Source organism: Plasmodium relictum (genome assembly GCF_900005765.1).
Source record: "Plasmodium relictum strain SGS1 genome assembly, chromosome: 12".
Classification (NCBI taxonomy): domain Eukaryota; phylum Apicomplexa; class Aconoidasida; order Haemosporida; family Plasmodiidae; genus Plasmodium; species Plasmodium relictum.
In genome coordinates this window covers 1,862,594-1,888,227 of record NC_041690.1, presented here as the reverse complement: position 1 = coordinate 1,888,227, position 25,634 = coordinate 1,862,594, and the positions used below count along the sequence as shown (strand labels likewise).

Here is a 25,634-nt window from a genome sequence, read left to right as displayed (position 1 = left end):
TAAAAAAATATAGTATTAAGGACATACCTAAATCTAAAACAAGAATACTTGTATTAATATAAAAAAAAAAAAATAATAATATATAAAAATAACAAAATAAAAATATAAATTAAAAAATGTTATTAATGAATACTGTTTTTTCTTTTCTTTTTTCTTTTGATAAAATTTTATTCATATCATATTATTTAATTTGTAATATCTTTTCTTATAGAAAAATTAAAAATGCTGTCTTTACAATTTTTTTTTTTCTTCATGGTTATTATTCTTTCCTGTTATAATTGCCCTAACAATTTAAAAAAAAAAAATAATAAATAAAATAAAATAATAATTAATATTAATAATAAATATTTACATCAAAGGAAATTATGTTAAAATTCCTGAACTTTTATAAAGTAATAAAAACAATTAAATATATATATATAAAAGCAAATTAAAACAGAAATACTTACATTCCCTTGTTATACGCTGATGAAACAATATTTTTTGATTTTTTATGTTTTTGATCACTGATTATTTTATTAAACATATCACGATTGTTATGTAATTTATCAAAAAACATGTCTATATACTCGTTAATATCACATTTTTCACTTAAAAAATAGTGAGTAGATTGGATATTATTAATTTGAATATAATTTTTTACATGTTGGTTATCTTTTTTCATAATGTTTATATGATCATCAGTGTAAACAAAATTTGAAAAACCTTTCTCAACTATTGTTAACATCCAAATTTTTATAAAAAATTCTATAAATACAGTTAATATGCTCTTAAAATATATCTTAGGCAATTGAACAAAAAATTTTTCTATAGTATTTGGAAAAATATTCACGATATTTTTAATATTATTTAAATAAAAATTATCATAAAGTTTATAGAATATTTCATCTTGAAACTCATAACAAATGATTCTTATTGATAAAATTTTAAATATATAATACAATGTATTATTTAATGTATTTTTGATATTATTAATAGAAGTATCCAAAACATCTAATATTGTTTTTGTATAAATATTTTTCTGCAATTTTTCTATTGTTATATCAAATTCAACATAGTTATTAAAAATTTGAGTTATCTTTTCTACATTTTTTGTGCGAGTGCATATATATTCTAAAATATATTTCTCAAATTTTTTTTTTATCAAAGGTAACTGTTCTAAAAAAAAGTATAAATTCCAAGTTATAACTAAGGAATTTGATAAATCAGAATCACTAAATAAATAGTTTATTTCTTCAATAATATTTATTAAATCATTACTCATGTATAAATTCCTTTTTTTTCTTTCTTTATCTTCTTCATTTATTTCTAATTCATCTCCTTCATTTGATTTTTTTTTTATATGATTATATATGGAACTTTTTTGTATAATACTTTTTTTCAAATTTGACTTTTTCATAGATAAATTTTTTTTATCTCCTAACTTTTCATTTATTTTACTTTTTTTTTTTAAATCTACTTCTTCATAATCAAAAAATTTGTAAAAAACACTTTTTTTTTTCTTTTTATCTTTGATTCTTTTGGTTATTTCATTAATGTCATTAAATTCTTCTTCAATATTACTATGAATTATTTCTTCGTCATCGTCATTTCCAATGTTATCATTTACTCTAAAAATATTGATATTTTCATTAGATATTTCCTCCGTATTTTTATTACTTTTTTTTTTTTTTTTATCACTAGAATACTTATTCCATTGTATTTTTTGCTGTTCTTTTAAATTTAATAAATCATTAAAATATTTATCTGTATATTGATTAAGTACTGATATAATGAAAGAGGAATAAAGTTTTTTATAGTTTTCACAATATTCATTTATAAAGCTATTTAAAAACCCCAAAAAGGGTGTAATAATCCATTCTATTGGGCATTTATATTCAAATAATACTTCTAAAATGTGAGAAATAATTGAAAAAATATCAACAGCGGTTGAATTATAAATAATATCAGGGAAATTCAAAGGAATAAGTTTTTCATTTTTTAAACATTCTGTTAATAATTTATGTTTACCCTCTAGTTTTTCATCAATAATTTGGATAAATATTTTTTCTAACATGAACATTAATTTTATCATACATGGATTGTTTGAATTGGAAATTATTAATGATAAATTTATAAACATATCATCTTTATCTGAATTATTATTATAATCTTTTTCTTCACTTTCAATAATTTCATTATTAAGCATATTATAATATTCTTCAACATTTTTATCAGAGTTGGTCGCTTTAAAAGAGCTTCTATTTTCGTAATAATGTAAAACTTTATTTTTCATTTTTTCATTTTTATTTTTACATTTATTATTATCTAATCTATTATAATTAATATTATTCTTATTATTAGCATTACCATCATTTTTTGTCTTCTCTTTTTTATGGGATATTTCACAATTTTTACTTACCAATAATTGATATTTCACATATGTATTAGTTTGAAGAACTATTTCTTTATTTAACAAATTAAAGTTGTATAAAGAGACAATGATAGAGAATGACTGGTTAAATAAATTTTTATCTTTGAAATACTTTATAAGTTTTAAAACTTCATAATACAAAGTTTTATTAGCTGCATATAATACTATTAATGGGTGTTCCTCTAATGGTAAATAATGTTTCCATATATTAGAAAAAAATAAAATTTCAACGATAATTTCATTTATGTATTTTTTTATAATATCTACATAATGATTAATTATAATATCATCAGAATTTTGTGAATAATTCTCTTTTTTCTTATCACTATTTTTATCTATGTCTTCTTCTTCGTTTGTATAATTGTTTTCATTTATGTTTTGTATTCCATCAGTAACATTTTTAGTATAATCATTTTCATAATTTATTAAGTTATCATAATTAACATTTTTGTTTAATTCTATATCATCTTTTACGCTAGATAAAATGTTATAAAATATATTTTTAGAACTATTATATATAAAATATTTAAAATAATTAGATAGTTTATGAGTATTCAAAATACTATAAAAATTAAAATTTATAATGTTCGTTGGATCTTTATTATACGAATTACCATCACTAATTTTTTTTAAATTATTACCAAAAATATCATTTTCATTTAATATCTTTTTATTAAAATTATTTGTGTCATCCTGAAAATTTACTTTCTTTTTTTCTTTATTTGAAATATTATTATCATGAACAATGGAAATATTTTCTTTTTTCTCTTTTTTCTTATATGCAGTTTCTATAGTATCATACCCGTTTTCCTCATCATTATCATTTTCTTCATTATATTCGTTAATGTCGTCATCTTCAAAATAAATATTATAACTAAGTTCAAATAATTCACTATATTCTTCTTCATTTTGGATATGCTCATTAAGCTGACATTGCAAATGATCATCCTTTGGATCTTTATCTTCGTCATTATTCTTGTTTTTATTTTTACCTTTTATATTGTAAGTATTTAATTTTTTTGATTTTTTATTATTACCATTTATTGTAAAGAAATTATGAATTATCACAAATATATCCAATATATATGGTAAGGAGTACATGTCGATAAATTTTCTATAATTGCAAAAAATAAGAAAAAAATAATTTCTAAAATCACAGCTAATTATTCTCATGAGCAATATATCTATCATGATTTTCTCAATTCTTGATATATCTATTAATGAGAAATTATTAAAATTTTTATTAGTGTTATATTTTATAATAATATTATCATTTTCTGCATTAGACATTTTGCTAGGTTTCTTGTTATGGTTATTTATGCATTTTTCTTTATAATCTAAAACATTTTTATTATTATTCGAACCATAATTTAAGCTATAATTATCTTTAGAAATATCATCTAAATATTTTTCGTGTTTATTTTTTTTATTAATTATATTAAAGTCATCATATTTGTTTTTGTGTTTCATGTTTAATTTACAATTTATATTATTCATTTTTTTTTTATTATTTGATATAATAAAATTAAAAAAAAAATAATCGTTAGTATAAAATTGTTCATTTAAATAATAAGATAAAATGTTAGGAACATATGGACTGATTAAATTTTCTAAATGATTATAATTAAAAAATAATAAAATATTATAGTACCTTTTTAAATATATCATATCATTATTTTGTTGTTTTTTCATTATTTTTTTCTTTTCTATTTTTCTTTTACATTCTTCGTCAATTGTTACCTGACTATCAAAAGAAAGACTATTTTTTGGAATGACAGCACATAGTAAGAATTTTTTTTTTTTTTTTTTATATTTTTTGTCTTTTTTATCCTGATCACTTTTTATAATAGAGGATTCCTTTTCTTCTGTTTCTTCGCTATACGATGATTTCCCTTCATAATTTTCTGTATTATTTATATCAATATTATTTTTATTAATCTCCAATATCTTTTCATCAACTGTTCTATAAGACAAGAAATCCTCAAAATTTTTTACTATAAAATAAAATTTGCTTGCATTTTGAACAGTGATCATTTGATTCTTATATTTAGAATAAGTATCTCTTATATTTGCATCTGTTTCTTTTTCCCTGTTATCAAAGCGTCTCCTTTTTAAAAATAATTGTAAACGATCTTGATCTTTATTTTCTTGTATTGATAATAAATCTTTATCAAAAAAAGAATAAAATAAATGAATTACAAAGTAAAGTATAAAAGTTGAAATAGGAATTAATGTAGATTCCAACCCATCATTATATTGTTTTTTAGTTTTTAAGGTTAAGTCATTACCTGATTGCAAATAATAAATAATTAAAATTATTCCTTGAATAATATAAGGAGAATCTGCATACATATTTGATTTAGATGTGTAATCAATTATACATGAAAAGTAAAAATACAAAAAAAAATGTAATAAAATTCTATCAATGAACCAACAAGAGCATAAGACTGTTTCTACATTTAATTTATAGAAAATTTTGCTTCTTTTTTTTTTTTCTTTTTTTGTTAAATATGTTTTTATTGTAATATTCTCATTACTACTATTTTTTTTTATTATCAAATTATTTTTATTTTCTTTTTTTATAAAAAAATTAGAAACATGTTTATTCTTCTTACTTACACCTCTATCCAAAGTTTTATTTTCATTATATTTAGTTTGTTTCTTCGATCCTAAAATATAACCACTATTCTCTTTATATGTAATTTCATTTATAAAAATATTTCTAAATAGCTTGTCATAATCAATATTTGAATTGTCATCAAAAATTTCATGTTTTTTTTTATTAAATTCTGATGAATGCTCAGAATGAAAAGGTACATTAGTATTATTATATAACTTATCCCTATATTCATTTATATCATGTTTACTGACTCTAGAAATTTCTTGATTTTTTTTTTTTTTATGTATATTAGACATAATATTCCTTATTTCGAAATCGTAATATTCTATTTTGGTAAAATATTTAATCAGATTGGACAAATCCTTTTTTTCATCGTATTCTCCATTATTCCATTTTTTTTTTTTTATAATAGATTGCAACTTATAAATTATGTGAAATGATTTAATTATATTTTTTAACAATAAGTTACAAATAAATATAATTTTTTCATCCATTTCTAATGAATTAAAGCAAACAAAATTTACATCATTTTTATTTTGATCATTCTTACTGATTTTTACGTTTAATTGTGTTTTTCTTTTATAACTCTTATTAATTAAGATGAAATCATAAATTTTTTTTATTTTATTTTGAACATTTTTAATATACCTAATAAATGAATTATCCTCACTGGTTTTATTTATGTAACTAAAATATTCTTCATTGTTTTTAAATATATTGATATTATCAAATATATATGGATAAAAAGAAAAATTGAAGTAAGGAATAAATTTTATAAATCGACTAAATTTTAAATATAAGGATACATAAAGCAAATGTAATTGTCTTTTTAACCAATTTATATATATACTATATTCATCTTTATGATTTAATTCATCATACTCATTTTTTTTATTACCGAAATCAAATATATGATTAAAGTTTAAGCTATCTAAAATTCTAATAATTCTAAAACGTACATCAAGAACATGAAAAGACAATTTATAACCATAGTTCATATAATGATTAGGAATAGTAAGTAATGTAATTAAGTCATTTGTTTTAGAATTCAAATTTAGTTTTATTCTAAATATACTTATAATTCTTTTTATTAATAGTAAATTTTGTAACTTTACATTATAAATATAATCAATGTATTCAAAATAATCATTCACGCAATTTGTTGATGCGGGTTCATTTTCTTCTTTCATTTTTTGATATTTTATATTATTGTTGTCTTTATTTTGAATACCTTTCACGTTTTCTAAGCATGTCTTCTCTATTTCATTAATACTATTATTTTTCAAATAATATTTGTCTATATCATTCATTAATATTTTTGAAGCATAGGAAAATTTTTCATAAACTTTTTTATAAGATGATTTATTAATTTTATGTTTATTATTTACATCAAATAAAAAATAGCAATTTAATTGAATGGATAAGGAATAATAAACTAAAAGAACTGATTCATAAGCTAGCAACTTGTAATCATATTCGTTAATATTATTATCACCAAAATCAATGGTATTTAACGAAAAGGAATGAATATTTTGAAAAAATGATAAATTATTCATACCTGATGGAATTTTGAATGGATAAAAATTATGACCTTCTTCATAGAAATAACCTTGAAAAAAATTTTTATCAAACCATTTTCTTTTATCTTTTTTTTTTTCATTTCGATATATATATGTACTTAAGTTGTTAAACTGCAATAGATATTTTTCATAATTTTTCTGTCTATTAGTTAAAAAAGTAATTATATCTTTTTCTTTATTCATGTCATTATTATTTAAATATGTATTAATATTTAAATTATTGCTCACACTATTTTTTTTTAATAATTCTTTTATACTTATTTCTTCTTTAATTTTATTTGAATGCTTTATATTAGTAGAATTTTTATTTGTTAAATTTATATTACTTTTTTTTATTATTATAGGGATATAAAATTCATCGGGGAATTGACTATCCCTATGAGCATCAATTTCTTTTTCACTTTGCTCTTTAAAAATCAATTCCCCTTTCTGAAAATGTGAAGTATTTTCATTTTCTTTTTCAAATAAGTTTATTGAATTGTTATTAAAAAAATTATAATCAGAAGGCATTAATAAATATTCTTCTTCTTTTGTCAATATGTTATTTTTTTGTATTTTTTCTTGTAAATATGTAATATCTAAATTTTTCTTTAAAATATTGCTGAGCCATTTCTGATAGTCTATAAGAGAATCATATGAACTTACTTCATTAGCACTTTTATATAATGCTTTATTAACATTGATATGTTTGACAGCTAAAGCTTTTAAAAATATTCTAAAACTTGAATATAATACTTCTATTCTATATTTCTCTCTTATTTCAAATTTCTCCAGATAAAGATTTGAGAAAAAAGAATTTTGATTATTTTTCAGACATTTACCTCTAAGGTACTCATTGGGATTCTTTTTATCTTCATGTTTTTCTTTATTGTCATATTCTTTCTTTTCATTTTTATTATCTATTAAAACTTCTGATTCATTTTTTTCATTTATCAAGTTAATCTTATTTTTTTTTAATTCGACTATATCGTTATATAAAAATTCAAGAATATTTTTTTTTTTATTTTGAATCTCACTTATTCTTTCTTGTGATTTATGTATAAGCAATTTGCTAGCATTTTTACCAAATTTCTGTATTAGTTGTTTAAAAGAATAAATCTCTTTATCTAATTTTAAGTTTAATTTATTTAATTCTGAAAAATAAATCTTATATTTTGTATGACTTATGTATTTGTTTGAAAAATCCTTATTTTCTAAACACCTTTTTAAATCAATTTCAATATCTCTTAATGGTAAACCTTCAATATGTATATTATTATTTTTTTCTTCTTCATTTATATGAACTTCATTTTTTACATATTCTTCTTGTTCATTATTATTATCATTAATTTCTTCTTTATATATAGAATTTATATTACTAACTCTTTCTCTCTCTTCTTTTTCAAATTCATCAACAATGTTTTTTTGTATTTTCTCACTAACAGCCAAGTTTTCCTCGTATATATTTTTTATAACAGAAACTATATTAATAAAGCAATCAGCAAAATAAACTTGTTCTGAATTATCTTTATCACTATCTTTTTTAATAACTGAAATTAAATTCTTACTTTCATTATGAATTTTTTTTAATGATTCGCTAAAGTTTTTATAAGCGGAACCTAAATCTTTAAAAATTTTTTTAATTTCTCTATTTGTTTTTATTCCATTGTAATCCTTTTTTTTTAATATATATTCAATATTTTCAATATCTGATACACATGAATTGTGTAAATGTAACATTCTTTAAAATTTGAAGGATAATAAAAAGGAAAAACACAATAGTACAATATAACATTTAGATGAATCCTTAAACATTAATGACCCTTTTATTTTACTAATAGTTTATATTTAAAAATATATTTATTTATTTATCCCAAAAAAAAAAAAAGGAAAAAAATATAAATTATGAGGAAAATAATATTTTAAAAGATATTTAAATAATAAAGATATGTAATCACAAAAAAAAATTAGAAAAAATATATGTGGTGGCTATTTAATCATATGGCATAACAATAAGATAAATATAATGGATTATATAATACAAAAATCAAATTGTCACATATTTAATTTTTTTTTTTAATTAGTAAAAAAAAAAAAATTCATAAATATCTAGTTAATGTAAAATATAGCTCAAAGTCTTCCAATCAAAAAAAAAAAAAATTATATGAATTAAAATAAATAAAAAATGAAAATGAAAGAAAAAAAAAAAAATTGTATATATGTAAAAAAAAATATTTGTATATATATACGATACTAACAGAAATATATAAATATATTTAGGGAAAAAAGAAAAAAATTTTGAAAAAATAAATTAATAAGAAAATAAATAAAAGTAATTAAAAAACTTTGGTTGACCAATGTATCTTTTTTTAGAAAACAAATTAGGAAATTTTTAAGAAAAAAAAAAATAATTGGTGTTTAATGAAATATATATTTTATTGTTCCAATTATTTCGTAAGAATTGTAACTAAAATTGTACCCTTAAGATATTTTTAAAAGTTCATAAATAATTTTTTTTTAATTATTGTTTAAAATCATTTGAAACAATTAAAAATTATATATATATATATATATATATATATATATATTTCCTTTTATTAATAAAAAATGAATTCTTCTTTAAATAATGAAAATGAAAACAATTATTTTGTAATATCTTTTTTTGAATCTCTTTCAAATTTTATAAAAAATGTAAAAATTGAAATAAAAGACACATTTGAATTACTAAATTACCCTTGTGTTTATCAAAATTGTAAAAAAAAATTTAGTGTTAATGAAAACGAAGATTTCAAAAATTCTTTGACAACAAATGTTATCAGTAAAGTAGATAAAAAAAATATAGAAAATTTTAGAGCATATAAAAAAGAATTACATAATATGTTACAAGATGTTAAAATATTTAATGAAAAATATAAAATGGACATGCCACTAATGTTCATTGTAGAAAACTTAGTTACATTGCATTTAATCAACGAATATAAAATAAACAATATAGTTAAAAAAATTCAAGAACACAATATTATAATGCCAGAGTAATGATTTATGACTATTTAATCACAATATTCTAAAAATAATATATATATATAATATTTCATTTCATATATATGTATATATATATATATATATATATATTTCTGCATTATATTTTTTTATGGAATATTCTTATCATTTTGTTTTCTTTTTAAACGTGAATATATATTTATTTGCTTTTTAAAGAAAGTATATACTTTTAGAAAAAATTATGAAAAAAAAATTAATTTCTTTTTTGGCATTATATGTATACATTTTGTTTATATCTTAAAATTTTTTAATACAAAAATTAATTTTTTTTATATTTATTTATTTAGATTAAATAGTGATTTGCCTGATTATTTAATACACACTATAGAGGTAGACGATAATGATAATCCTAGTGAATTAATTCCTAAAATAAGAGAAACTAATAGTTTATCAATTCATAACCATATGATTAAACAACTTCTAGAAAATTCAGAAATTAAGATAAATTTTTCTAAACTGAATGAAATTAATGACGAAAATTTTTTTAATACAAATAGATTAAAATATATTTCAAATTGTAATGTTAAATCAAATGATCTCTTATCATATAAAAAAGAAGAAGATAATAAGATTCCACATAAAAAAGAAGAGAAGAATAATATTATAGAAAACATTGGATTATCTGAAGAAACATTAAAACTGTTAAACTTGTTACCTAAAAAAAGAAAAACAGATAATGATTAAGTTGAAAAAAAAAAAAAATTATAAAATTAATACACATATATATATATAAACATATTTTAACATTAGGAAAAAAAAAATTTATCATAGAAAAAAAAACATATTTTTTTTTTTAATAACAGAAAAATAAAAATAAAATTTTAATAATAAGAAATAGTACTTTTTATGATTATTTATAAATGAAATATAAAATTATATATTTATTTTATTTTTTTTTTTTTTCTTTGTTGCATTTAACCTACGAATTACACTATTTAAATATATATATTATTAGGGATTTTTTTTTTTTTTTTTATATTTAAACTAAAAAATCTTATGTTTACCGTATAACAATTTTTTTTTTTTTTTGCATTATTTTACTTTAATTTTATTCTTTTTTATTTATTTTATTTTATTTTTTTTCTCATTTTTGTTTTATAACTATTGTTAGAAAATACACATAATGAATTTTGATTTTACTTTAAAAAATTGCTGTGAAAGAAATCAAAATATAACGTTTATATGTATTTCTGCTTGTATTATTGTAAGTATTATATTTTGGAAATGTAAAATTTTAGAACCATTCAAATTATTAACTGTTTTTTTGCATGAATTTTCTCATGCATCTGCTTGTTGGATAACTGGAGGAAAAGTTAAAGGAATAGGTTTGAAAGAAAAAAAGTAAAAAGAAAAAAGAAAAAAGAAAAAAGAAAAAAAAATTATGTACAAATTAGACAAATATATTGTAAGGATACTTTTTGTAAATGAGAAAATTTGAACTTAAATATACATTTAATAGTTATATTTTGGAATACCTAAAATTTCCTTTCTTTTTTTTACAATTAACATATTGAATTTTATAATATTATACCAACCTTTTTTGCTTGTAACATAGAGGTTAATAGAGATCATGGAGGTTGCACTAACACAATTGGAGGAAATCAATTTTTAATTTTGCCAGCAGGATATATTGGATCGTGTTTTTATGGAATGTTTTTTATGTTGATGGCATATTTAGATAAATGGACATTAATAATATCAGTTGTATTTTTATGTTTTTTATTATTAATAGTATTAATATTTTATGCAAAAAATGCATTTTTAAGAATTCTTTGTGTTCTTTTTCTTACAGTTACTATATCTATTTGGGTTCTATGTGCTTATTTTAAAAAAGAATTAGATTATTGGCCATTAAAAATTATTATGACTTTTATAGGTGTATTAAATGAAATGTACAGCATGGTTGATATTTTTGAAGATTTAATTATCAGAACATCAACCCAATCTGATGCTTTTAAATATGCTAAATTAACTAAATGTAATTCTAAATTTTGCGGAGTTTTATGGCTTATAATCAATTTATTTTTTATTCTTTTGACTGTTTATTTAATTGGTGCTATTCATGTATCTTGGTAAATTTTTTTGGGTTTTTTTTTTTTTATGGAATTTCTAATTGTACATAAGTTAAACATACGTTTTATTTAAGCTTTTATTTTTTTATTCTATTAAGAATTTTTTTATGTATTCATTTATATATATTTTTTTTTATTATTTTTCTATATTTTATTATATACATGTATATATATATTATATATACTTTTTGTGATACTTCTAATAAAAAAGTTCATTTTTAATTTACATAAATTTTTTTTTTTTCTTTTTTAATTTTTATATAATTTTTTAATTTTAATATTTTAAAACTTGATTAAAATAAATGAAGTGAAATGTAACAAAACATTTATAATTTTAATAAATTTTTTTTTAAGGGATTTAAAAAAAATTAAACATTTTTAATTATTGCTTATATTCTTGGAAAACTAAAGCAAACGAATTAACAGTTATGATAAATTATTTATCATTATCATTTTATAAGAAAATAAAATTTAAATAAAATATACAGAAATAATGTAATTTTTTTAAAACATTTCATAAAATTTGAAAGAAAAAATAAATTATAGCACCTACAATAGAGTATAACTGTTAATTTTTTTAGACTACTAATTTTAACTTAATAAATGCAAATAAAAAATTAGGGGGAAAAAAAAAGAAAAAATGATAATTTTTACATTATCTTTTTAACATTTAATATATTTGTTTTTTAAAATGCCATTTATATAAAAAGAGAAATGTAATTAAAATTTTTCTTTTATTTTTTAAATTAAATTTGACATGACATTATTTTGAATATATTTCTTGGATTTTGTTATTGTTTTAAGTATATAATAAAATTACTTATTATCATTACAAAGACAGTTTTTTTTTCTTTTTATTGATATATTACTTATCTGTTTCCTTTTAATTTCTTATAAAAATGAAATATGGTCAAGTGGTAGTAGGACCAGCTGGAAGTGGGAAAACAAATTATTGTAAATTAATGAAAGAATTCATGAGAATAAAAAAAAGAAATTGTTATGTTATCAATCTAGATAGTGCTAGTGAAGAATATCATTATGAAAGAAAAAAGAAGTCATTTAATACAACACATAGCATCGAAAAAGAGCTAAATGATTTTTATGATACTATATACGATATTGATATAAGAAATTATGTTGAAGTGAATAGTCTAATGGAGGAACATATGCTTGGACCTAATTGTGCTTTATTAAAAAGTGTTGAATTATTATATGAAAATTCATATATATTAGAAGAAGAATTAAATAATTATGACGATGATGATAATTATTTCATTATTGATACCCCTGGGCAAATAGAGTTATATACACATACTGACTATTTTAAAAAAATTTTAAATATATTCACAAATCAAAACATAAGATTAATTATTGTGTTTTTAATAGATATATCTTTTATAAGCTCCAATACGAAATTATTATCTGCATATTTAACTAGTCTCTCAACAATGATTAATTTTGAACTACCTCATATTAACATATTAACTAAATGTGATCTAATGACAAGTAAAAATTATTATGAAGAATTCAGAAAATTTAAAAATAATAACAACTTTTTTTTTCAAAAACAATTATACAAAAAGATTAATAAAAAAATAAAAAATTTTAAGGATATGCAAAATAACATAGGAGATTGTAATGATGGTGATTCATTTTTAAATGAATTAGAATTTGTAAATAATAAAAAATCATTTAAAGACGAATATATATTATGTTCTGATTATGAAAATAGAAGTATATCTGGATATTCCTCTTCAAATATATCAGAAAAAAGTGCTGCATCCATTAACAGTTCATCAGAACGTAGTAGTGCACTATCTGAGGAAAATGAAGAAAAAATTTATAAAAAAAATTTTGAAAAATTAAATGATATACTTTCATTGGATCCGCATGATATTATTATAAGAGCTAATAAATGTATGTCAAAAAAATATTATAAATTAAATAATGCTTTTGCACATATCATTGAAGATTTTAATTTAGTTTCCTTTTTGCCATTAAATATTTATGATGATGACAATGTTGATTTTATAATAAATTCAATAGATATGATAATTCAATATGGAGAAGACAAAGATGTAAACGATAATTATGATATGTAAATGAAATAAAATAAAAATGAACTATTAAATATTTTAAGTATCTTATTTAGATAATTTGAAAATTTTTAATAAGAAAACTTTTTAATAATACAATTTTAGCACAATGTAATAACTAAAAAAAAAAAAGATGTAGTATATTATTTACATATGTTTATTATATTTTATTGTTAATTTTTTAAGTCTTATAATTTTTTTTTCTTTTATTTATTATTATTACAAAACTGTATATTTATGCTTATCCATTTTTATTACTATCAAATAAAATTTCATTGATATATTTTTTTTTTCTTTTTGAGTTTGTTCTTTACAAGTATAAACTTATATTTATATAAATATTGAAAATTCTTTCATATATATATTATAATATAAAAATAGAAAGAGTTAAAATGAATTTAAATTATCAATAAATAAATTTCTTTTTTTTTCTATTACGAAAATAAATTGTTTCAATTAACAATTAAAATTGGACAGTTTTTCAAATAAAACAAAAAAAAAAAAAAAAAAAAAAATAATAAAATAAAATAATGTAAAAATAAAAAGTTAAAGAAAGACATATGAAGAAGACAGTTTTTGAAAAAGTAGAAATTTTCTATAAAAATGTAAAATTATACATTTAAAAAAAAAAAAAAGCAAAGTTAACTAACTCTGAAATTTATCTTTTAAATTTCATTTTTAATATTCAATGATTTTATATTATATGGATGAATACCTAAAATACCAATATATTTATCCAATAGATATTTTGTTATTTCTGAAAATACTACATTAATATCTTCAAAAAACTTTCCTTCAATATTTATTACAATGATGTTATCTTCTATATTTATTAATTCAAGTATACTATGTTCAGTAAAATAGAAAGATTTTTCTTTCTTAAAATTCTCAATGTCTTCTTTTACTTCGTCTAGTGATGGTATATAATTATATTTATTTCGAAAAATATTTTTATTCTTTGAATTATTTATAAATGGTATAATATCATCTTCCTTTTTTTCATTTAGATTAAATTTGTTATCTGAAACATTTTTTTTTGTTTTTACATAATAGAACTTATTATTTGTTTTTAAATAATTACCTTTTTTAATGTAATATAGAAAATGTGAATTAATTTTGTTTTTAATACATCTTATCTTTAAAGTATAAAAATGCAACATTAAATTAAAAAAAATGAAAAAATTTAAAATTTTCAATTTCATTATTAAATTATGAAAATCTTACATTTAAAACAAAAAAGCATTTATATATATAGAATAAAACTAAAATAAAACATATATATATATATATATATATAACTTTTACTATTCTACTATATATAAAAAAATTATAAAATTATTGTATAGAGGAGATAGAAATATATTTTTAATTAAATTTATTATTTTTAATTTTATTGCATCGTATATTTTATTTTTTCATGTTATTTTTATGTACTAAAATTTTTTCTTTTATAAATTATTTGTTTTTCATTTTTTCATTTATCAAATATAATTCTTAAACAAATTATATCTTTTTAAGTATTGAATGGTACTTTGCTAAATTTTTTTTTTTTTTTTCTTTTAAATAACATGCTGTTTATTTGATATAATTTTTATTATTTAAACAATTATCCTTTTTTTTAAAGAATATATGTATCTTTTTCTTATCAATTCTTATTTGAATAATTAATTTGTATATTTATTCACATGTGTATATCAAAGAGTTCATTAATATGTTAATATATTTTTAAGATTAATAAGACTTAAATTGCTTCAAAATATATTTTAAATTTTGTATGAAACTTTGCTATTATGATTCTTAGTATACTCTGTAGATATACATTTTTTGTTTGACGTTTTATTAGTGCTTTTTTTTAAATTTAAATATTCTTCTTCTAATTTATTGTATTCCTAAATATTATAGTATATATTATATAAAATAAATATATTATTAAAAGCTAAAAAAAAAAAAAAAATGTATCTAAATTAATATAAAACATTATCTCTTGAAATACAATTTTTTAATTTTTAAAAATATTTTTAATTAACTTGCTGTTGCAACTTAAGTTTATTCTTTAAATTATTCAATGCTAGATTGTTACTTTCATTTATTAAGTCATTAACTACTTCCTAGTAATTTTAATTAAAATTTAACAAAAAAAAAAAAAAAAAATATTATATATAAATATATTAAATAGAGTTAAATTTCTTTATGAAAGTATTTATTAATTAAATATATTTTAATACTTTATTTTTTCTGTTCGTTTCTTCATTTTCTTTTATTAAATTTTTAATTTTCTGTTCATATTCTAATTTTTTTATTTCATGCTTTTGTTGAACATCATTTAAAATTGATGACAACTTTTTTATTTCTTTGCTAAAAAGAGATTAAGTGGAAGTTTGATAAAATAAAGAAGGATAATAAAAATTTAAAAAAATGCGATAATGTATATTTTTATTAAAATATTATTTTATGTAATGCCCTTTTATGTTATTTTTATTCTTATTACTCTTTTGAAGATATTTCTAAGTCTAATTCTATAATTTGACTTTCTAACTTTAGAAACCTATTTTTATTCTCTCTCTAATTAGAAAATAATTTTAAAAATACATGTACATAGGATAAAAAAACAAAGTGATATAATTATGTATGTCAAAATACTTAATTATTCTATATAATTATTTATTTTTTTTAACAATTTTTTTTTCATATTCTTCTATTTCTTGTTGTTTTTTTATTTCAGCGACTTTTATTTTATCCACCATATTCTGTTTTTCTATTTAAAAAAAACATGATACAATTTCATTATTTTTTTTTTTTTTTTTTTTTTGTTGTATTTTTTATTTGCATATTTCTTTATATCTTCTGAAAATTTTATTAGAATTACCAACTTCCTTTTCTCTTTTTAACATTTCTATTTTTCTCTTAAAATCATCATTCTGCTTTTCGACATTTTCATAGCTATCATTGATATATAAAAAATAAATAAAATAAAATAAACAATATATTATTAAAAATGAATAAAAAAAAAAAAAAAAGCAGAATTTTTTCAATGTTTTTACTGTTCAAAGTAATTTTGCTTTTTCATTAATTTATCTGTTTGTTCTGATATGCTTAAAGATATTTCTAAATTATCTAATTGTTTATAAAAATTAAGAAATATGAAATAAAAGGAATGAATATTCTTTTTTTTTTTTTAGAAAATATTTGTGGTTATATATTCATAAAATATATAGACAGAAATCATATTATTTACTGCTTGTACTAATATCTTAATGTCTTATGCCATTTATTACTGATTTTTTTTTTTTTTTCTTTTTAAATAATTATACTTTTTTTTTCTTGTTCATATTTTTCTTTTATTTCTTGTAAGCTTTTTGAAACTTCATTTAATTTTAATTCACTTTTTTTTTTTTCATTTAATAGAACTTCGTATGATTGTTCTAAATCAGCACAACTTTTTAAAAAATAACCTACATCAAAATTATGGCTATTACTCTCCTGCATTATTATGGGGAATCATATGAAGAAAATAGTATAAATACAAAAAAAAAGAAAAAATAATGTAATCAATTTTTATAATAATAAACATTAATAATTATAAAGATAATTCGATTATAAAAAAAAAAAAGAAAAGACTTTTTTTTTATTTGCAATGTACATACATTACGAATGTTTTTTTTTTTTTCTAATTTTATTTTTATTTAATATATAAAAGTCTTTAGGATCTATTTATTTGAACATAGAAATACTTACAAATAAAAAAGGAAAATAATCATTGAAATTAACAATTATAAATATAAATAAAAAAAATAAATTTAGCAAAAAATAAAATAATTAAAATATAAAAGAAAAGAGAAAAAAAAAAAAAAAAACAAAGGGCAAAAAAATAATGGTAGAATATATATATATATTTTCCTTTTTTTTTTTCCTTTTTAATGTACTAAATTTTTCCTTTTATATCAATGAATTTTATTCATTAAAAGATTTAATTATTTCCTATAATTAAAAAAAAATCTTAGAGTATGCGTTAAGTATTAAAAAACAATATTTAAAATTTGCTCTATTTAATAATTAATTCAATTGTGTAATGAACACATATATATGATAACCTTTTTTTTTTTTGATAAGCTAATTAGCAGGTCTCATAGTGGGAAATAAGATAACATCTTTAATACAATTTTTATTAGTTAAAAACATAGTAACTCTATCTATTCCAATCCCCAAACCTGCAGTTGGTGGTAATCCATATTCTAAAGCTGTACAAAAAGCTGCATCAAATTGAAAAGCTTCTGTATCTCCTTTTTCTCTATCCTTTTGTTGACTTGTAAAACATTCTCTTTGTTTAAATGGATCATTTAATTCCGTATATGCATTCAAAACTTCTTTACCACATATAAACATTTCCAATCTTTCTGTTAAGCCTGGCTTAGATCGATGATACTTTGCTAAAGGACTCATGATTTGTGGATGTTCAATAATGAAGAAAGGTTTATTAACGTATCTATTTTCTAAAAAGTGAGAAGCTAATTGGTCCAATAGTTTAGCAGCTGTTGGAGGATTAGGTAATTCAACTTTATTAGTTTTTAAAAGGTTAATCATTTTCTCTACAGTTTCATCAGAATCAAAAGGTTGTTCTAATTTAACGTTAGCCATTTTTTCAATTTCTTCTACCAAAGACAATTTAGGATATGGTGGAGAAAAATCAATTTCAACAGGAGGCTTGTCATATCCATCTTTATTGTATAATATCTTATAAGAACCAAACAAATGATATACAAGACTAGAAAAAAAATCCTCAGACCACTTAATTAAGTCATGAAAATCTGCATAAGCCCAATAGAACTCACAAGAAGTATATTCAGGGTTATGTGAATTATCAATACCTTCATTTCTAAACATTTTTCCAATTTCATAAACTTTATCCAAACCGCCAATAATTAACATTTTTAAATACAATTCAGGAGCTATTCTTAAAAATAAATCTAAATTCAAATCATTATGATGTGTGATAAAAGGCCTTGCATTAGCACCTCCAGCAACTAAATTCATCATAGGAGTTTCTACCTCTAAAAATCCTCTATCATTTAAAAAATTTCTCAAGAAATTTATAATATTTGATCTTGTAACGAATGTGCTCCTAGAAGATTCATTAATAATTAAATCTAAATATCTCTGTCTATATCTTATTTCTGTATCTTTTAATCCAGACTTCATAGGTAACATATGTAAACAAGCAGATAATATTAAAGTTTCTTTTGGAAAAATACTCAACTCTCCTTTCTTACTTTTTCCAGGGAATCCAACTATACCAACAATATCTCCTCTTCTTATTTTATCGTAAGATTCGGCAAAATTAGATTTCGTATGATCATGAAATGTGTAGTTTGCTAAAACTTGTATTTTTTCTCCATCACCAACTAAATCAAAAAATCTCAATTTCTGCCCTGAAGAAGATACTCTCATTATTCTTCCTGTTATGCTTAAAATGGTATCCTCTAAATGTTCTCCATCTGATAAGTTTTTATATTTTTCTATAAAATCGGGTATAGTAATAGTTCTTTCAAATTTATGAGGATAAGGGTTTGCTCCATTATTCTTTTGATCAATTATAAATTTCGACCTATTTTCATAGTACAATCTTGGATCTATTTCTGTTTCATCTTCTTTTTTTTTATCTTTTTCTTGCTTACCACCACTAAAATTATAAAATGAATAAAAAAATATAACTAATATGTTTGTATAAAACTAAAATATTAATAAAATAAACAATTTTATATTGCATATTTATTTATAAAATTACTGATGCATACGTATGTGATATATATATATTTTTTTATACAGTATAATTATAAAAATCATGTATATAGACTTATTAAGTAAATAAATAAAATATATTTATGTATAAAACATGAATTTTTAAAAAATTAATACATATGCTAAAAAGAAAATTTATATAATAAAATATAAGGAAACTTAGAAGATATATTAATATATTTTATATTTTAATGGGAAAACAAAACAAAAAAGTTATAGATTATGAATATTGTTGTAAAGAATATTACAAATGTATATATGCGTTGTGAATTGTGTATTCATATATGTTTTTTTTTTTTTTTTTTATCTATTTTCATAAGTATTCAAAAATTCTAAAATTACTTTGCTTCTGGGAAACCTATTTTGTTTTCATTTACATGCTCCCTTTTATCATTCATTGCAGTAGAATAATTGTTTGAGATTTTTTTAATATGATTTTGTAAATTAATAGAAAAATACTTTGTAATATAAAAATTAAGCTTCTTGTATTTTAAAAAGGATGAAGCTTTTAACATGCGAATATTTTAATAGTTAATGATTTTCCTAATATAACTTTAACAAGTATTTTTTTTTTTTTAATTGTGATTAATTTTATTTTTATATTTTTTTTTTTTTTCAAATAAAAATATTTGTTTTATTATTTTATTTTATATTATTTTATTTAATATATTTTAATAAATATTATTTATTTATATATATTTTATTTTATTTTTATTTTTTTTGAACTTAAAATTTATAGTTTTTGCTTATATTATTATCTTTTACATTTATTTTTATTGATAATTTTAATTTTTTTTTTGTTGTTTTTATCATTACTTTTTATTTTATTTTATTTTTTTTAAATGAAAAAATTCTTATTTTATGTTTTATTAAAAATTCAATAATAGAACAAATGTATTCTTTTTCATATAAATAGTAAATTTACTCTTTTTGCTTTGTTATAAATATATATAAATGGTTTAATAATTAAATTATTGTTTTATTTTACTAAAAATTTATAAATAAAATTATTTAAATGAAAATACTTCACACATTGAAAAAAAAAAAAAAAAAAAAAACAAATTTATTTATTTTTTTCTTTTAAATTATCAAAAAGAAAAAAAAAAGAAAATTAAATATTGTAACATTCATCCTCCTATAGAAACTAGTATACAATTATAAAAATAATATCATTTAAAAAAAATAAAATAAAATAAAGCAATATAGAAAATCAAATGGTATAGAATAATGAGAAGACACATTATATTTTACTTTTTTTCATATTAATATTAAATAAATATTTTAAAAAAATATATATGCTTATATAATTTAAAATTAAAAAGAAAATAAAAAAAAAAAGGGAAAAAAAAAATAACAAAAATGTATAAAATTTTTTTTTAATTTTGTTCTCCTTTATGTCTGCAAAAAAAAAAGTAAAAAAAAATAAAATAATAAATTGTTATAAAATTTAGACCATAAAGAATATAATATTTTATATATATGAATTTAAAAATTTTATTAAAAAAAAAAAAAAAAGCTTAATAAAAAAGCATGAGTTATTTATTCAGAATAAATTGAGTTGTAAAATTAATAAATAAATAATTAGTATATGATTAAAATAAAAAGAAAAATGAAAAATGATCATATATGTAAACTAATAAGACACATGCATATATTTTAAAAATGAATATAAAAAAAACTTAGTATAAAAATATATATATTTTACGCTTCCATTATTAGTGTTATTGTATCTCCTTTTAATAAAATCTTTCCCAATTGTTTCCTAAAATTTTTTTTAACTGAAATTTCTTCTGAGTCATCTAAAACCATGTTCATATATTCATCAAAACCCTTATAAAAAAAAAGAAGATTTTTTCTATTTTAATTATTTTTCTTTTTCTCTTTTTAATCATATAAAGTAATATTAAATAATTTACAAATTATTTACAAATCATAATTAAAAGTAATATATTACCAAAATTTTTCCTTCAATTCTAATGTCTGGCTTATCATAAAGCCAAATTTGTACAACTGTTTTATTAGTGAAAAATCTAAAAATTTGATTCTATAATAATTAAAAAAAAAAAATAATAATAATAAAATGAAACATAATTTCATTTTTAATGTAATATTACTATAGGTTGGGTCATAATTTTTTGTAATTTCTTATTAGTAGTAGCCATTTTCACTAATTTTATATGTAAATATTAATAAAATAAATAGAAAAAAAAAAAGTATATACAATAAGAATAAAAAAATTTTAATGTATTTATAACTATTATATATAATTTTTTAAAGCAGAATACTAAGTTTTATTAAATTTTTTTTCTAAAAGAAAAAACAATTTTTAATATTTGCAAATTTTAAATTGATTCTTTTTAATTATTTATATATACAATATGCATTTACTTACTTTTTTTTTTATAATATAAATTATTTCTTTATAATTAAGAAGTTTCGATATTTAATTTTAATTATTTATAGGTGAATTTAAAAAAAAAAAAAAAAAAAAAAAAAAAAAAATTTTATAGATAATTTGTATAATAATATTTTAAAAAGTATTCAAAAAAATTTTGATTGTAAAATTTTTTGAATTCTGTTTTTTAATTATATTTTATTTATTTATTAGATTCATTTTTTGGTAAAATGAAAAAGGTTCAAAAAAAAGCTTCAAATAAAGAATTAAATTTACAAAAATACATGGATAAAATATGGGGGTTTTCAGACGATGAAAAAATATTATTGAATAAAAAATCAAAAAAAAAAGATAAAATTAGTAAAAATATATACACAGATAATAAAGAACTTAACATTCATAATAAGAAAGAAACAAGTGATTTAAAATATAGAAAAGAAAATGATAATTTAATTGATAAAGTTTTATCAAAAAAAGATAAGAGTCAACATTACAGTACTTATAAAAAAATAAAAAAAGAGAATAAAAAAGAAAATAAATCTAGAGATCATTTAAATGTAACTAATAATATAAATGAAATAGTTAATGTTTCGAAGTTAAGTAATATGCAAAAAAAAGGGAATACAGAAATATACTCTTCAGATCAAAAATTAAATAAAGAAAATAAGGGAATAAAATTTGAAAAAAAAAGCCAAAACATATCTACTGAACAAAAGAAAAAAGAAATATATAAAGAAAAAATGGAATTAAAAAAAAATTTCATGGAAACAGTACATGAAATTAGAAAATTATCATTACCATACTTAAATAAATTTCAGAGAAAAAATGTTGAAAATCATCAAATTAAAACATTAGGAGGAAAATTTGATAAAAGTAGAAAAATTCACTACCCTGAACTTATGTGTCGTAAGAAGTCAATAAAAAAATATATATTAAAAAGAAAAGAAAAAGAAAAAATATTAGGTGTTAAAATTCAAAGCGGTAATTTTATTGATATGCAAGATGTTTTTAGAAAAAGAAAAAAAGAAAAAAAGTTCAAAAAAAAATTATTTTGATAAAGACATTTTAATAAAAATTTTATTTTTAAAAAAAAAAAACAAAAAAATTTTTTCATTATTAGCCTTGTTAATAAAATTAAGAATATACAAAATGTAATAAAAAAGTTCTATAAATTTATTTTATTTTATTTTTTTTGTTATTTTATTTTAAACTCATTATAGTTATATATTTTTTTTGTAATGTTATTTTTTTAATTTATTGGAACCCTTTTTTCTTTTTTCTTTTTTTTAAATTAAAATGGAATACATATAGAAAATTCATGATTTAAAAAAGATTATTTCAAATAATGTAGAAAAAAATACAAATTAATAATTTAAATTTTTTTCTCTTTTTTTATTAGTATAATAGAAATAAGTTTTTTTTTTTTTTTTTTTTTAATATTCCTTTATGGAAATTATTTATTAATTATTTCACATTTTAAATATTTTTATTTTATTACCATTTATTCTTTTTAATATACACAATATCATATTACTTGTGTTAACTTTTTTAAATTATATATGATTTTACTTATGTAAAGTATTAATTTAAGGCATTTATTTATTTTTTCATAAATTATATTTAATTCGAAGAAAACTTTTTTTTTTATATTCAATAGTTTTTATAAGAATTATTATGCATTCTTAAACTTTTAAATTATGAAAAATTATGAAAAATTTAAAAGGCAAATATCTTTATGGGGAGTGGAACATCAAGAAATTTTAATGAATAGCTTTGTATGTATTTTAGGGAGTAGTTTAATTATTTTAGAAATTGCTAAAGGGCTAATATTAAGTGGAATTAGCAATTTAATTATTGTTGATAATGAATTAAGTTCTTCTCATGATTCCAATTATTATATCTTTTGTACTGATATGGTAAATGATTATAAATGTAAGGTTATAAAAAATAATTTGATGAATATAAATAAAAATGCAAATATTGAATGCATCATTGAAAATCCTATACAATATTTTCATAATGTGATATTAAAAAACAACTCTTATGATATTATAATTTGTAATTTATCAGTAAAAAATAATTTAATAATAGAAAAATTATGTATAGAAAACAATAAAAATATTATTACTTGTCATTCAAATGGTTTCATAGGCTATTTAAATATATGCACAAAAAACCACTTATACATGATTGATGATAAAAAAGATGATTTTTCTTTTTATTATTATGTATCCATTTCACTAAATAACGAGTTAAAGAAATATGTAAATAATATGGAATTTAATTTTTTTCAAACAAATACTCCATCAAACAAAATTTTATTTTTAGTTAAATGCAATGAAGATTTTCGCAAATTATCAGATAAAAAAATTAATTTTTTTGAGTTTATTAAAAAAAAAATTGAATTAACAAACTTAAATTTTAATATGAATATGATAAGTAATATTATTGATTTAAATAAAATTATTCTAAGGATAAATTATTTTTTAAGGAATAAAAAATCAATGAGCAAGACTCATTTATTCATATTCTTAGCCGTATATAAAAGTTTTATAAAAAAAAAAAAAAATTTACCTTATTTATTTAATTTTAATTTTAATGATGAACAAATTAATAATATTTTACAAAGAAGAAACATATCAGACAAAAAGGAAATTGAATATTTAATTGGTAAAAAAAAGAGAAAATATAATTTTAAGAAATTATTTAATATATCCTATTTTACTTATTTTTTCTCTAATTTTCATTTAATTAGGAAAAGTAAAAATAACGAAAATGAAAATAATATATTTAATAATTTTTTAGATTTTTTATATTTATATTTAGTTAGTTTTCGTGAGCAAATTTATGAAAATAATTTCAGCCTATTAAACAAAGAAACATATGTTTCTAACTCTTTTTCCGAAGAAGAAAAATGTAATTCAAATAATGAAATTATTAAAAAAAAAAGTAAACCATTATTATGTAATCGAAAAAATGATATCTTGATTTTTTGTGAAAATCCTTTGTTTATTAATCTTAAAAAGAAAGTTAATACAAAGTATCAACAAGAAAAGAAATACCTATCTTTTTTGTCTAATAAAAATGATAAATCAATAGTACGCGTATGTTCGTTAATAGATATAAATAAAAATATTTTATTACAAAAAATAGAAAATATTAACAATATATTTATTAGTCATAATCAATACACGAATATTAATAATATTTGCCTATCACTACTTTTATCAGGATTGATAACTCAAGAAATTTTAAAAATATGTGCACTTTTTTTAAAACCTTATTTAAATTATTTCTTTTTAAAAAAATGTAAATAGCAGTATAATTGAATAGAAAAAAAAAACAGTATCCAAAAAAAGTAAAATCAACAAGCATGAACAATAAATATTTTAATGTACTAAAACATAACAAAAAAAAAAGAAAAAACTAATATGCTAAAACTGTACTTATATTTTTTAAATGGTAAAAAATATTGAATTTATCTAAGATATAAATATTTAAAAAAAAAATAATAAATAATATATAAATTAAAATATATATATATATGCGTATATTGAAAATAAGAAATTAAATCCTATAAATTAAAATCATAAAATTTAAATATAAAATTAAAAAAAGTAGGG

At 18.1% G+C, this 25,634-nt stretch overlaps 10 protein-coding genes across 10 annotated transcripts; 5 read left to right on the top strand and 5 right to left on the bottom strand.

Annotated features, from left to right (window-relative positions):
• Positions 1 to 231: 231 nt before the first annotated feature.
• Positions 232 to 8,332, bottom strand: PRELSG_1248400 (conserved Plasmodium protein, unknown function; the record flags this gene model as incomplete). The annotated part of the gene is made up of 2 exons (XM_028678292.1): positions 232 to 283; positions 450 to 8,332. The coding sequence occupies 2 exons, from the start codon at positions 8,330 to 8,332 to the stop codon at positions 232 to 234; spliced, it is 7,935 nt and encodes a 2,644-aa protein (XP_028534596.1).
• Positions 8,333 to 9,199: 867 nt separating this feature from the next.
• PRELSG_1248300 (conserved Plasmodium protein, unknown function) lies at positions 9,200 to 10,336 on the top strand (the record flags this gene model as incomplete). Its single annotated transcript, XM_028678291.1, has 2 exons — positions 9,200 to 9,624; positions 9,940 to 10,336. 2 exons carry the CDS (start codon positions 9,200 to 9,202, stop codon positions 10,334 to 10,336), a joined length of 822 nt encoding a protein of 273 aa, XP_028534595.1.
• A 439-nt stretch (positions 10,337 to 10,775) lies between these two features.
• On the top strand, positions 10,776 to 11,728 carry PRELSG_1248200 (conserved Plasmodium protein, unknown function; the record flags this gene model as incomplete). Its single annotated transcript, XM_028678290.1, has 2 exons — positions 10,776 to 10,977; positions 11,208 to 11,728. 2 exons carry the CDS (start codon positions 10,776 to 10,778, stop codon positions 11,726 to 11,728), a joined length of 723 nt encoding a protein of 240 aa, XP_028534594.1.
• An 895-nt stretch (positions 11,729 to 12,623) lies between these two features.
• Positions 12,624 to 13,826, top strand: PRELSG_1248100 (nucleolar preribosomal associated cytoplasmic ATPase, putative; the record flags this gene model as incomplete). The annotated part of the gene is made up of 1 exon (XM_028678288.1): positions 12,624 to 13,826. The coding sequence occupies one exon, from the start codon at positions 12,624 to 12,626 to the stop codon at positions 13,824 to 13,826; it is 1,203 nt and encodes a 400-aa protein (XP_028534593.1).
• A 659-nt stretch (positions 13,827 to 14,485) lies between these two features.
• PRELSG_1248000 (conserved Plasmodium protein, unknown function) lies at positions 14,486 to 15,022 on the bottom strand (the record flags this gene model as incomplete). Its single annotated transcript, XM_028678287.1, has 1 exon — positions 14,486 to 15,022. One exon carries the CDS (start codon positions 15,020 to 15,022, stop codon positions 14,486 to 14,488), a length of 537 nt encoding a protein of 178 aa, XP_028534592.1.
• A 561-nt stretch (positions 15,023 to 15,583) lies between these two features.
• On the bottom strand, positions 15,584 to 17,306 carry PRELSG_1247900 (conserved Plasmodium protein, unknown function; the record flags this gene model as incomplete). Its single annotated transcript, XM_028678286.1, has 8 exons — positions 15,584 to 15,709; positions 15,848 to 15,928; positions 16,046 to 16,175; positions 16,309 to 16,382; positions 16,496 to 16,575; positions 16,687 to 16,760; positions 16,862 to 16,934; positions 17,132 to 17,306. 8 exons carry the CDS (start codon positions 17,304 to 17,306, stop codon positions 15,584 to 15,586), a joined length of 813 nt encoding a protein of 270 aa, XP_028534591.1.
• A 624-nt stretch (positions 17,307 to 17,930) lies between these two features.
• KRS1 (lysine--tRNA ligase, putative) lies at positions 17,931 to 20,131 on the bottom strand (the record flags this gene model as incomplete). The annotated part of the gene is made up of 2 exons (XM_028678285.1): positions 17,931 to 19,483; positions 19,975 to 20,131. 2 exons carry the CDS (start codon positions 20,129 to 20,131, stop codon positions 17,931 to 17,933), a joined length of 1,710 nt encoding a protein of 569 aa, XP_028534590.1.
• An 861-nt stretch (positions 20,132 to 20,992) lies between these two features.
• On the bottom strand, positions 20,993 to 21,778 carry SNRPE (small nuclear ribonucleoprotein E, putative; the record flags this gene model as incomplete). Its single annotated transcript, XM_028678284.1, has 4 exons — positions 20,993 to 21,014; positions 21,322 to 21,446; positions 21,571 to 21,660; positions 21,731 to 21,778. The coding sequence occupies 4 exons, from the start codon at positions 21,776 to 21,778 to the stop codon at positions 20,993 to 20,995; spliced, it is 285 nt and encodes a 94-aa protein (XP_028534589.1).
• Positions 21,779 to 22,241: 463 nt separating this feature from the next.
• On the top strand, positions 22,242 to 23,066 carry PRELSG_1247600 (conserved Plasmodium protein, unknown function; the record flags this gene model as incomplete). The annotated part of the gene is made up of 1 exon (XM_028678283.1): positions 22,242 to 23,066. The coding sequence occupies one exon, from the start codon at positions 22,242 to 22,244 to the stop codon at positions 23,064 to 23,066; it is 825 nt and encodes a 274-aa protein (XP_028534588.1).
• Positions 23,067 to 23,708: 642 nt separating this feature from the next.
• PRELSG_1247500 (ubiquitin-activating enzyme E1, putative) lies at positions 23,709 to 25,328 on the top strand (the record flags this gene model as incomplete). The annotated part of the gene is made up of 1 exon (XM_028678282.1): positions 23,709 to 25,328. One exon carries the CDS (start codon positions 23,709 to 23,711, stop codon positions 25,326 to 25,328), a length of 1,620 nt encoding a protein of 539 aa, XP_028534587.1.
• Between the last annotated feature and the right edge of the window lie 306 nt (positions 25,329 to 25,634).